The sequence below is a fragment of the Caloenas nicobarica genome, chromosome 10 (genome assembly GCF_036013445.1).
Source record: "Caloenas nicobarica isolate bCalNic1 chromosome 10, bCalNic1.hap1, whole genome shotgun sequence".
Lineage (NCBI taxonomy): Eukaryota > Metazoa > Chordata > Aves > Columbiformes > Columbidae > Caloenas > Caloenas nicobarica.
The window spans coordinates 17,272,710-17,285,779 of NC_088254.1; the positions used below are offsets into that span (position 1 = coordinate 17,272,710).

The 13,070-nt window shown below is 49.4% G+C and overlaps 1 protein-coding gene across 1 annotated transcript in view; it reads left to right on the forward strand.

Annotated features, from left to right (window-relative positions):
- ST8SIA2 (ST8 alpha-N-acetyl-neuraminide alpha-2,8-sialyltransferase 2) overlaps positions 1-11,256 on the forward strand; it is a 30,827-nt gene extending 19,571 nt beyond the window's left edge. Inside the window, exons 5-6 of the mRNA XM_065642086.1 lie at positions 1,038-1,331; positions 10,833-11,256. Coding sequence (XP_065498158.1) covers positions 1,038-1,331; positions 10,833-11,118 — 580 coding nt within the window. The 3' untranslated portion in view covers positions 11,119-11,256. The remainder of the gene's footprint in view (positions 1-1,037; positions 1,332-10,832) is intronic.
- The last annotated feature ends 1,814 nt before the right edge of the window (positions 11,257-13,070 follow it).

The window sequence follows — 13,070 nt, forward strand, 5'->3', positions numbered from 1 at the left end:
GTCTCCTCATCTGTAAAGCAGGGAAAACAGTAGCAATAGCTGATTATCGAGGCAGATGGTTAGGATGCAATTCCTGCTCGTTAAATACTGTAAGTTCACTGTAAAACGCTGCAGGAGAGCACGCAGTGTGTGAACACACGGGTACCCTCTGGTTTTCACCGCACCAGGTGAGCATCTCTCTGCGTCGCCCTGTCAGCTGGTCCCCAGTGCCATTTACCCAGCACCACGTGCATGGCACAGCCATGGATCGAGGGCTGCGTGTCCCCCCTCGAGGAGCTGTAACAAACCACCGTATAACGAGGGTGATTTGCTGGCAGTTTTTCCCGCAGCCTTCATCCCTGGTGCGGCACAGGAGCTCATGGCAGAGAGCTCCTGGGGGACCATGTGAGTCTGTATCCACGTGCACAGCGTGAGACACCAATTAATACTACAGAAAAAGATGTTTTTTGAAGGTCACAGCCTCCAGACAGCCAAACCCTACGGAGATCATATCCTGGCATCCACCTCCCGCTGGTGTCATCATCACTGCCGATGTCACCACGTCTGCTGTTAGCAGAGACTCACCAGGAGGAGAAAAGGGAATTGGGATAATATTACCCCAGCAAGGCTAGAATCGAGGCGAGAGCTTTACTTGCGTGGGAAAGGCCATTACATTTCAAATCTGCCGTGGCAGCAAAGACGGGAGGTTTGTTGCTACGCGTTATTTTTGAACCGCACCAGAAGAGATACCGATTCATACAAACCCACCCACCAGACACCAAAGTTATGTCCATTATTAGCGTTGCCCCACAGGAATATGCATGCACATGCCAGCACGTTGAGGAATGATGGCCTTACATTAGGGCGGTTCATCATTACCAGGTCAGAGCCACTCTAATTTATTGCAGAGACTCATTCTCCCTCCTCCTCCTCCCAAAAGTGAGGGCGAATGGGCACATCTGTCAGTGGCTCTGGCTTTTGGCATCAAACACCCCTCACATTTGTCAGTGCCCTCTCTATGTCCTTTTTAAAGGGCTGTTTGATGTTTCCCCTCGCAGGTGCAATCTGGCCCCTGTCCAGGAGTACTCACAGGACGTGGGCCTGAAGACAGACCTGGTGACTATGAACCCCTCGGTCATCCAACGGGCCTTCGAGGACCTGGTGAACGAGACGTGGAGGGAGAAGCTGCTGCAACGCCTCCATAGCCTCAACGGCAGCATCCTCTGGATCCCGGCGTTCATGGCCAAGGGCGGCAAGGAGCGAGTGGAGTGGGTGAACGAGCTCATCCTGAAGCATCACATCAACGTCAGGACTGCCTACCCCTCGCTGCGCCTGCTGCATGCTGTCCGAGGGTGAGAATGTTTCTGGTGTGCGGGTAGCCAGGAGTTCGTGAGTCTCCTGAGCTGGAGAGCGATGGATGGGTTTGTGCTGGAGGCGCGAGCTGTTTCTTTCTGCAGACCATGAGGACTCCAGAGGTGGTGGCTGGTCCCTAGATGAGAACTGCGGACCACCTCCCAAGCAGGGGCTCCCCACTCTGCTCTTCGAGCTCTTTTAGCCACATGATATAGCAAGCCTAACGCTTCCAGTGCTTTCCTGGCTGTAAGCCTGGATGTCACCATGACTCCCAACCTGTGGTTAGAGCTTTCCGTGGAGAAACCTGTGTGTGATGAGCTAGCAGTGAGGTTTGTCACCTTGTGCTTGAGTGACACATGCAAGTCTCACACAGCCCTTTAGGTCAAGAAGCTCGTGGCAGCCTGAACGGGCTTGGCAGTGGCAGAGGACCGGGGTTGTTCATGTGTAGCCTGTAAGTTCCTGTGATGGTACTAGTTGCATTGCTCACTTTAATTGACCAGCCAAGACAAGGAAAGGACTGGCATGGTCTGGTCTTGCTGATCAGAGAAATAGCACTAGATGGTGACGAATGGTCTTACTGGGAGAGGAGGAAAAGGTCTTTCTGCTCTCTCGTTGCAACTTCAGGTGTGTGGGAGACACAGGTATGGTGGGGATGGGGGAGTTATAAAAGAAAGAGATCTCTGGGGGTGAGACTTCCCTGTAAATAGGTTGGGGCTCTTGGTTTCTTGCTTTATTTCTCTAGGGAGAGTCATCATTCATTTAGGGAGTTTAGGCTGGTGGTGGCTTACGCTGGAGATGGCTTAGTGGCAATAGTTGTCCTCTTTAACCCTGGCTAGACCCTGTTGATCTCCCGAGCTGGGAATTCACTCACATAGCTGGTGCTTCCACCTCTAAGCCTCAGCATTAATGGTTTTTTGATTGCTTTGAGCACTTCTTCCCCCACGCACCTCTGAGCCTGAACTCCTCGGGTCAGTTGGTCCCTGATGGGTGTTGCTCTGTCACAGCCTGCGTTCTGTGTCAGTGGGCACAGGACAGATTTTGGGGGTCGTTTCCCACAGGAGCAAACCCAAGGGGGTGCCGTGGGGAGCGGGGTGTGAGGGTGGCTCTGGAGGCGGTTGGGTGGGCTGGGGTGAGCAGAGTGGTGCTGTGGTGCATCACAGGCAGCAATAACGGGCAAGAAGAACCACATCTGCCCCAAGTGCTCATGTGTGAGGCTTCTCTGGGCCAGAGGGGCATCTTAACAGAAAAACAGTTGGCTTTGAGGTAAAGAAAGGGAAGGAAATGACACCACAGCTCACAGAAAGGGAGGGAGGGGAAAAAAAACCCACACAAAACACATAACCCAAATTCTGAGCTATTTCTAGCTGTAATTGACTTACTTTCATCTGTCAAAATAGAATTAAGCTCCTATAATAAGCCCTTTAAATCAACAGGCTGCTAATCCTGTGCTGGCAACCGTTCCCGGTGCCAGAAAGTTCCCGTAGGAAGCTTTGCAGGGGGATTGGCAAGGGCTGGGCATCGCTTTCCCGCGGGAGAGGAGGAGGATGCCTCGATAAGCTCTACTGCTGAGCTTATCTTCCAACTCGCGGAACTTTCCTGGCCCTCCTGTGCTGCAGCCCTGCGGTCCAGCCGTGCTGGCTGGAACTCTGGTTGTGCCTGAGCATCTTCCACAGAGCAGGTCCTGCCTGGCTGGGGGGGATGTAGGGATTTTGGGACAAGGCCGTGGGTTCAGCACTGTCTCTCGGTGCATGGAGCGATGCACCCTCTCCCATGTGGGCCAGAGCAGTGTCTTCCTTTTGCACGTGTTAGTGTCCTGTGGGTTTTAATGGGGTCCTGTGCAAGGCACATGGGTTTGGGCTTCTGAAAACCTCCCAGGGCTCAGAGGGATGCAGCCAGTCAGACCAGCGGGAGAGTGAAGTGGCCACTGTTGCTGGGTGTCTGGGGTGGATGTGGTACCAGCACGTGGTGGGATGCTGACTGATGCTGATGGTGGGCTCTAAGTACCCGGTCTGAGCTACCGGCGAGACCTCGACCCTGTGCTTCGGGCTGGTCACCGTGCTGTGGGGCAATGCAGAAAGGTGGATCACGGCTGCACGGAGGCAGCACTAATTCAATTATAATTGCAGAAACCAGGGCTGATCCTCATCAGGGGTTGCCCTCTAAGCCAAAGGAGCTGCTGCCTGACCTACCCTCCTGGCTCTCACACTTAGCAGCAGGAAAACCAGGAGGCCTACTAATTAACGATTAATATAATTAAAACTGCAGCCCCCTCAGAAAGCCAGAACTGATGGGAGCGCTCAGCGCCTGCCCAGTGCGTTGTGGCCTGGCCAAGGAGCTTTACAGAGACCACCCAAAGGGCCGTGCTCTTCTGGGGGAAGGCTAAACCCAACGTTAACCCTTTCCTCAGTGGCAAAGGGTTTGGACTCGGGTGAATTTAAGTCATTCGGACAGTATTGAACGCGCTGGCCACAGCTGAGGGAGGGGGTGCGCTGATGCTCTTGGTGCTATATAGGAAGTCTCTCAGGTACCTATAGGGTTGTCTTGGCCATCTGCTCAGGGCAATTCATATGATGTAGTTTGGGATGAGGAAGGAGTCTTTCATCAGGTCAAACTGACCATAATCACTAGAAGTTTATTCATATTCCATGACACTGTCTAATTCCTATGATCATATATTTTTACTTGATGAGCTCCTTGCTCTTACAGGAATATAGTCACCAGTGACTTTCTCCAGCTCTCTCTGAGGATCATAGTGGTTCATAGCACTATGCTTCTCTTTGATGGATCTGAGATTTGTGAAACAAATACATTTTGTGGCATGTAGCCTGCAGCAGAGAATCGGTAATCCACAAAGCCCCACAGAGCACCCCGCTGTGCTACCGCGGGCTGCAGGTGCAGAGATGTCCCGTCTTGTTTGCTGGTTAAAACTATCCTTTGTAATCTATCCTGAGTTGATTTGGAAATCACAAAGAAACAGGGGAACTCTTTCAGCCAAGACATTCTTTTATATATTTTTTTTTTCAAGGAATAGCGCTTTCTACAAAGACTAATGTTATCTTAGCCAACTTCAATTCAGTTACAAAAGCTTTGCCTTTTCTTCCTTCACTTTCAGTGAAATACATTTGTAATTCTTGACTCCTCCTTGAACCACGGTATTCATCGTCCTGCTCTGCTTTCCCCCAGACAAGAATGCATTTCAGTGGCAATCGAGCATTTTTTCCTATAATTTTCAGTGCATTTGGGGCATCTGTAGACTGTGCATTGCCGAGATAAGTAAAAGCCATTTGATTTCGTTGCCCTTAACAGCATCATTTGAGACATCACCTTCCTAGCTGTGAGGGTGCCTTAAATTTTTGCTGATAGCTTTTCGTGTTGATGGTTCTGGATAATCTGTGCAATAGGATGGAGGCTTGTCTTACATGGTTAAACTCCCCATCTTCATGCCAGGAGGGGAGAGAAACACCAGCATTTCGATGAAGGAGCTGAGAGGAAGCCGAGTCACTACCTAAGGCTGGGGAGGAAAGTTGTGCCGTGGCAGGGAGCCAGCGCATGGGGACGGGGACGGTGCCATGTGTTTTGGGGGCGCATGACTCACTTTGCAGCGATTCTATAAAATGTCTCCTGAGCAATTCATCTGGCGAGTGCGGTGCTCGTCTCCTGGCTGGGAAGCAAGCAAGCCCCTTATAAGTCGTCTGCTAGTGTCTCCAAAAAGCCTTGTAATCCCTATTGCCAAGCGGCTTTTGTCAGAGAAATAACACGAAACGCAGGAAGCAAGGGAAAATAATTGTATCTGGAGGTTTGACTATCACTCCTTGTGGAGAATTCATGGACATGTTTCAGTTTGCCTTGCATAAGCTAGTCTAGTGTTTCTCATTGTGTCCGTCACAAGGGTCTCTTGGCAGTAACCAATTCTAATCCCATAAGATTTTGTTAAGAGCTTCTTGAAAGAAAATAAAAAATCAATAAGTCTTCCAGCTCCTTGGCTAGGTCTCCCATTAGGTTTAACATCCAAATAGCCGTGACAGGTCCCACGTGCTCTTCACGACAGCGATCGCTTTGCTCGGGGTCCATAGCTTGGGTAGTGCAGCTCTGCCACGTATCCTCAGAAGTGCAACCTGGTGGGGCACAAGTTGGATTCATCTTTGCCTCTCAGAGTCCTCACACTCAAACAACATCTAAGCCTTTGCTGAATTTTCAGGGCAATGCTGCTCGGAGGCTGCCTCTCCCATCCATGAGCCGTGGTGGAAACCCGCCCCTGGTCCCTCCTCGCCTGGTGTCCTGATCGTGCCGCATCCTTTCCATCAGCCTTGCCTTGCTTGTAGCCATGCAGGACACATGTGCGTAGGTTATTCTCCTAACCTGTCGCTTTGATCGCATCACCCCATTCTTTTTCATCCCTCCACGGGCTCCACTTTTCTCTAACCCATCGTACACATCAAACCTAAGCTGCTGGTTTCTTTTTCACAGCTCTCCCAGCTCATCTTTTCGCCAAGATATTTGCCCCCTGGGACTCGTGCCTTAAAGCCCTCCCTGTCTGGTCCCACAGAAGGTTTACAGACAGTGGTCTTGCACTCAGGTGAAGGATGATGACCAAAGGGTGTAGGGGGTGGAAATAACACAAGTTTGTGACTGGGGTAGGATGTGGGGGATTACAAATGCCTCATAAAGCCATGTGTGGATTAGCTCAGTGGATATCCCACAAATAAATCCTTGCATAAGCAATTCTTCTCACACTTTCTGCCCTTGAGGCACATGGTGCCTGAACTGTGGTGTGTCTGCACTAGGACCCCAAGGCAGTTAATTTGTTCTGGTTAATCAGGAAGAAGATCTAGTCTTTTTTTTTTTTTTGTCAAAAGAAGGAAAGGGGGAAGAAATTGGATAATCCTCTTCCCAGTTACTTTCCTCTTCTTCTGTCTGTTTGGAAATGCTTTAACTTGCGGGTGTTGAGTACCACGTATATTTGAAAGGGCATCACAGAGCTCAAGACCTGGAGGTGAAAAGAGTTATTTATCCATGACTCAGTGTTGATTGCTTGCACCGAGTCACCAAAACCAGGTTCAAGCCACCTGGTACCGATCTAGTCTGGATATAGTGGCTTGATTTGGTGTTTGGGCTTTGCCCAGCCTGGGGATAAAGCCCAACTCTGACTCCAGATCCAGCTTTTGGAGTCAGCATTAGCATGAATCTGGATGGCGATATGCCCGTTCGAGCAGGGATACGTGCTGTGCCCTGCCAGCACAGACAGGTCCCATCCTTGCCTGCACCAACATGAGCGTGGAGCACTTTTGGGGCACTCGCTCTGATTATCTGTACCTGTATTTTCATGCGTATTAATGGGGGGAGGATGTGTGTAGCAGACTGATAATATGCTTCTGACAGTCAAGGACTTGCACCTCCACAGCAGCTTGTGTTTGTATCACACTTTTGTGATAAGCTGTTTTAAAAAGGTCTGAAATTGCATTATTTCAGCTATTCTGATTTGTATCACTAAATAATGCAGCTGATACTGCTGAAACTTCATTTCGTCATTGACCTGAGTTTTTAATTCATTTCATCCGGGCAGTGGATTTTCTGTTCATTTTATCCTGCAGGTTAACCCTTACCCGCAGGGTACAAGTTAATTAAGGGTTTTCTCAGGTGCGTCAGGAGGTGATGGGTAAGCACAGAGCAAGACCCTGTGCTTGCTAGCGGTCCTCAAAACACTGCCTGCAGGGAGGAGTTCTGCACCCAGCCTTTCAACCCAAATCAAGGCCAGGCTCTGCTCCCCGAGTTCAGTTATGCTGGGGGAGGATGAGCATTGTCTCCTGAAGGATTCCCACTGGGTTTTAAGGTCTGAATATAGTGGTCGCTTCCCCCATGGCTGCAGCGCAGTTCTGCTTCAGAGACTTCTTCAGTTTCTTGGAAACCTTTTGGAAAATTGGTGTTGCTGAGGAACAACCAGAACCACCTACCAGCTAGGATGGGGCTCCCTGGGCTGCTCTTGAAGCCTCTGGCCTGGGATACCAAGTATTAGTTCAAATAGGTGCTAGGGCTTGTGTCTAGGCTGCCACCTTACAAAAGATGGCCTTGAAGAAGGGATGGCATTTTCCATCTGTCACTATCATGATCCGAAACAAGAGCTGTCTCGGACAATTTTTCCTGACAGCATCACGGTTCCTGTTCATAGCTGCATCCCGCTCAGGCACCAGCCTGTCTCTGTAGCTGCTTCCACCCCCGAGGGTTTATTTACAGAAACGGCACACCACCAGCTTTTGAAGGAGGTCCACGCTGTGAGAATGGCTCTGAGAAAGGAGGTATTGGGTTTCAGGACTGCTCTTTGCTCTTCTCTTTTAATTGCTGTCTCTTTCCACAAAATGCTGCAGTTAATAGTTATGGTGATTGGTGTAGCCAATTGGAAAAATAATTACTGTCTGCTTTGAGATTATCTTTCCTCCTAATTAAAATCCCGGACCTCACATATTAAAGGTGTGCTGTTGACACAGCATCCCATGTGCGCCCAGACAATCTCATTTGGATTTAGAGAATTAATTAGGTTTTATTTCCATCCCCAGCTGTTCTCTCCTGCACCAGGTATGTGGCCACTGTCTCAGTTGGCCAGTGGTGGGAGGGATAAGAGCGAGATCTTCCTGCATAGCTCCCACCACAAACCAGTCATTCAAAAGTGTTCCCCAGACCTCACTGGAGGATTTCCTGCTTTCACTGACCAGGAAACAAATCACAAGCGCTGTGGCATGGTCTGTGTTATAGTTTGGGTGTTATATATTATGTATGTCATTGGTGTGGGTGGGCTGGGACAGCCTGGAGTCCATCATGCCCTCCCAAAGCTGCAGCCAGCAATGAGAATTTATGATGCTCTAGGAGCAAGGTTTGTCATCCTTCTCGTTTTCACAATGCCATGCCTGAAATAGAGGGAAATACAGATTAAAAAAGGCAGGTTTTTCATTTTTGTTATCAGAAACGGAATTGTCATTGTTCCCTACCCCGATATTATTGAGTGAGTGCTCATGAGCTGCATGTGCTGAGGTGGATACACCGGGCTGGTTTTGGTAGGGCTGCCTGTGCGTACTGCTTGTGCACACTTGTGGGTCTTGGTAAGGCTGTTCGTGTGTGCTGGGTTGCAGAGGACGATGTGCTTCTGTAGGGAGCTTCTGTATTTGACCCAGGTCATTTTTGTCATCATTAATATGCTTGAAACATCGGTGGTCACATAAATGTCCTGTAGCCATGTGCAAAGGTCACTTCATCATGCTCTCAAGGTTGTTGTACGTTCAGCGAGTTTTTACAAAAGCAACAAAACCCAAAAGTTAATATTTTGGGCAGACATTAAGGTCACTGGTATCTTTCTGTGCTCCAGCTGATAAATTGATAAAAGGAGAGTTTTAAGGCTAAAGCAGCTGCAGGACAAACCCAGACAGTTGTCTTCCCCCAAAGCCAGCCAGTTAATGTGGCTTGACGGTTCTTCCCAGGTAGTTTCCCTGCTGCATGAGGATACCCTAATTCACGGCGTTAAATGGTTGTAATAATCTCCAGTGTCTCTCGGCACGCCAGGGGTTTGATGTGCTTACCCATAAAGTCAGCAAGGAGTCTGTTTTATGGCTACCTGTGGGAGAAGATTGCCTTGGCACCGCAGCGAGCTTCGCTGTGTCCCCATAGCACAACCCATATGGCTAAGCAAGCCAAGAAAATGCTGATGCTGTGCCTCTGAGAGACTGATTCTCACCCGTTTTCCCCCAATTTCTCGCTCCTTTTTCGTGCTCTGATGCTGAGGAGACAAGTCAGGCAATTAGGACCTCCCCAAAACATTGTACTTGTCTTTTGCTAAAGTTACAGGTGCTTGGACACCCCTGGGGTGTGGGACCCCAGTAAACCCTGCCGTGCCCTTCTTGCACATGCCAAGGTGGTCACTCTGCTTCCAGAATGTGATTCACCAGAAAAGTCATTTTTTCTCTTATCTGACTGAGAACACGCAAGTACGTTTTGTGCCTCGGTTGCTAAATTTTAATGGCTTTCGCGAAAAGCTAATTTGCAGGATTAAGGCTCGACTTTCCCAAGGGTTCCGACTGTCTGAGCGCCAGAGCCTCCAGAGCCCAGCGGAAAGTGCGAATGAGGAGCGAGACACTTGCCATGGCTCCGCGTGTGACAGCGGGATCCAGTTCATGTCCCAGACCTCTGGGTGAGAGCACAGAAGTGCCACGTGCTTTGCTCTGCTTCCTCATGCTTTTTATCCAAAGCGCTGCCAGTCACTCACCTGAACTCAGGCCCTTTGAAATAGCTACTAAAAATAATCTTAAACGGGCTGTGACACGGTGGGATGCTCCTCCCCGCCTGCTGTGGGGGAGGAGGGACATCGCCTACCTCCCTCAAACCTTTCGCTTTCTGATTTTGCTCCTCTGACAGGGATTTTCTGCTGAGCAAACCAGATAAGTTGCCTGTGCACTAAACACTGGGCGCTGGAAACATCTTCTTAGAGGATGTTGATGCTGCAATAACTTTTATCGGCAGCTCCAAGTACAACTGCTGATAGTGTTTCTGCTCATGCATCACTACAGAGTGCCTCTTTCCCCTGTTCTTTTTGTCATCCCTCATAATAACTAACTCACTTTTCAGCAGCGAGCACAGCTGACCTCCATATCGCATATTATATATTGCAATATGCCATATTGTGTATCTCATAGACTGATGTTGCAGAGTGTGGTGATGTATTTTGGTGCAGGATCACAGGAGCAGTCTCTGGGTGTAACGGGAACCCAGCAGTGTGTTTTAGCTCTTTCAGCCTGGTGACCCTTTTTTCCAAAGGCAAAACGTTTTTACAGCCCTGTTGTGTTTACTGTCAGAGTAAAAAATCTTCATTCGTCAATGAAAATCATCAGCTTGTGTGTGTGAGAGTGTGTCTGCTTCAAGGGGTTGCTGGAGTCTACTTGACGTGTGGATGGTTTGGTCTGTGGTATCGATCTCTCCTTGGTTGATTGGAAGATAATTGTAGGCTGAAGTACTGAAGGCCACCGTTGCAAGCAATTTGTTTTTCATAAAGGATTGTCGAGGCATGAGATGCTTCAATGCCATAGCAACAAGTGTGATGTAGCTGCCAGACAGAGTGCAGGAGGATGCTTATTCATGAAGCAATCCCTAGAGAGCCTTTTCCTTGGCATGGAGAACCCTTCTGCTAGTCAGAAACCTCTCACTTTGAATTACCAATATATCTCAGTCAGAGGCTGGGGAGAGAAAATGTGCAAGACACGAGATTTGTGGGTGGGGGGAATAACTTGCACAACATGAGGAAGAATGTTTTTACAGTAAGGGTCGTAAAATACTGGAATGGGTTGTCCAAAGAGGTGGTACATCCCTGGAAACATTCAAGGCCAGGCTGGACGGGGCTCTGAGCAACCTGATTTGATTTGGTTGAAGATGTCCCTGCCCATGGCAGGGCATTGAACTGGATGAGCTTTGAAGGTCCCTTCCAACCCAGACGGTTCTATGATTCTTCTACCCTCCCTTTGCAGGTACTGGCTAACGAACAAGGTGCACATCAAGCGACCCACCACCGGCCTCCTCATGTACACCTTAGCCACCCGATTCTGCAACCAGATCTATCTCTACGGCTTCTGGCCCTTTCCCCTGGACCAGAACCAGAATCCGGTCAAGTACCACTACTACGACAGCCTGAAGTATGGCTACACCTCGCAGGCCAGCCCGCACACCATGCCCTTGGAGTTCAAAGCCTTAAAGACGCTGCACCAGCAAGGAGCCTTGAAGCTGACAGTGGGGGAGTGCGATGGGGCCACGTAGGGTGGTCCCCGGCCACGTTCCTGCACAGCCACGGGAGGAAGGGGAGGGGGCGGAAAGGACGAGTGGTGCCTGGTGGGGGTTGTTTGTCTTTGTTAATGCGCAGAACAGTGACACAAATATACATACGTGGTACCTATATATATTGACCTGAGTATTATAACTGTTTGGTGTTCACCGAGGAAGGGGCAGGAGAGATGCGGGAGCATCTGGCGTGACTGGCCTGGGCAAGACCTCTCGCCAGGGGCTTGCTGGGCTTGGAAGGGCGTCTGACCTGTGTCTGAGAGGTGTGAGCGGTGGCCTTGGTTTTTGAGGATATGTTAGGTGATGGGTAAACGTTAAACCGTTTGTCGTGACTGGTCTGAGGTTGGTAGTTAGTTTGTTTGGCCAAGGACGCTGGCGCTCTGCAGCAAGGCCCGTTCTTGGCCCCGTGCTCGTGGTGGGGAGGGGAAGGGGCAGGGAGCGGGGTGGGCAGGGAAGGTTTGTTGGCGGCTCTCATAGCCGAGGGACTGCCTGTGGCACCAAGCAGGACCCACCTCCTGCCCAGCAGGGACCGGTGCCTGGCACAGTCGTGCACGGATCCATCCGAAACGTGGACCACCGGGCTGAGCGCAGCCTTCGGAGAGGCAAGGGAGAGGCCTCCTGGGCTGCACTGTGATCTCCAGGAGGTGGTGGGGACCTCTGCTAAGCTGATCCCAGTGACATTTGCTCAGAGAAGAGATGTGAGGGCACGTTGGCATTGAGCCGGGCAGGTGGTGAGGAGGATGCTGAGCATGTATTTTGTCTTCCTTTCTTAAGGAACAATTTCAAAAGGAGCAAATATGCTGGAATGTGGCAGGGAGGAGGTTTGCTGCTGCAAACCGGCACCATTAGTATTAAGTGTCTTATTGTGCTATGGTGGAAGACACTCGACATCTGTCAGGGCTCGTGAAAACCATAAGTACATCTAGCTCTTAATTCCCAAATGCTACCTGCTAAGTAGCCTGCCTCCCTCTCCAAAAATAACCACTGAAATATTGGTGATAGGCCTGAGACCCAGCCAAGCAGAAAGACTGCGGGACTTCAAGGGACTTTGTCAAGTCTAAATAATTCATTTTCACTTTCTCCGCAAAGAACCAGCCTACAGTGCTGTATTCTTGAAGTCCTGCTCTCTCCTTTCTTTCAAGCTCCGATTAGCTCTTAGTCTGAACCGTTAAATAGGCTGTCAGATGGATCTCAATGGGATGCTTGCCTTGTGATGAACGTCCAAGAAATTATCTTTCTCCATTTTTTTTCAGAGAGAACCCAAAATATAAAGATGTTTTTATAACCACATCTGCTTTTCTCCTAAGTTTGGGGTTTTATAAGGGAAGCAACTAGATTGGTCTGAAAGCCTATTCAGTTTTCTGCTTCTATAGCCTACTCTATTTGTCTCCTAATTAGCGCTCAGGGCCAGAATGCGGGTGAGTCCGGGGTTCAGTGAGTGCAGTTTGGGTTTAATTTGTGGGAGAGTAAATAACACAACACAGGCGAGCCTCAGACACGTGCTGCAATGTTTCCGTGGCTGGGTTTCATCACCTTTTGTGCCTCCTACTGCTTGGTTTTTTACGTTAAAAAGTGGACAGTTTGGGGCTGAAATATTTCATGTTGTCTCTTTAAAAACTGTGTGCTTCAAGTGGCAAAAGGAAAAACTCACTTTCATGTTCTGGGACGTAGAAGCTACCGTACCCATAGGAGCCCGCAGCCTGCTAATTAGTGTCAGATGAAGATGCCTAAGATCATGGTATAAGCAACATTATAGTGGATAAATGTGGGCTAATCCACTACCAAGAGGATGTTTTCTTTCCAACTCCAGGAGATTATTTCTTTTATGTATTTTTTTAAAACCTAGCTTTTTTATTTTTACTTGCGTTTAGTTGCACTGTGAAGCTAAACCTGGCTGTGAACCTCAGCTTAAGCCGCTGGGTTTTCCTGAG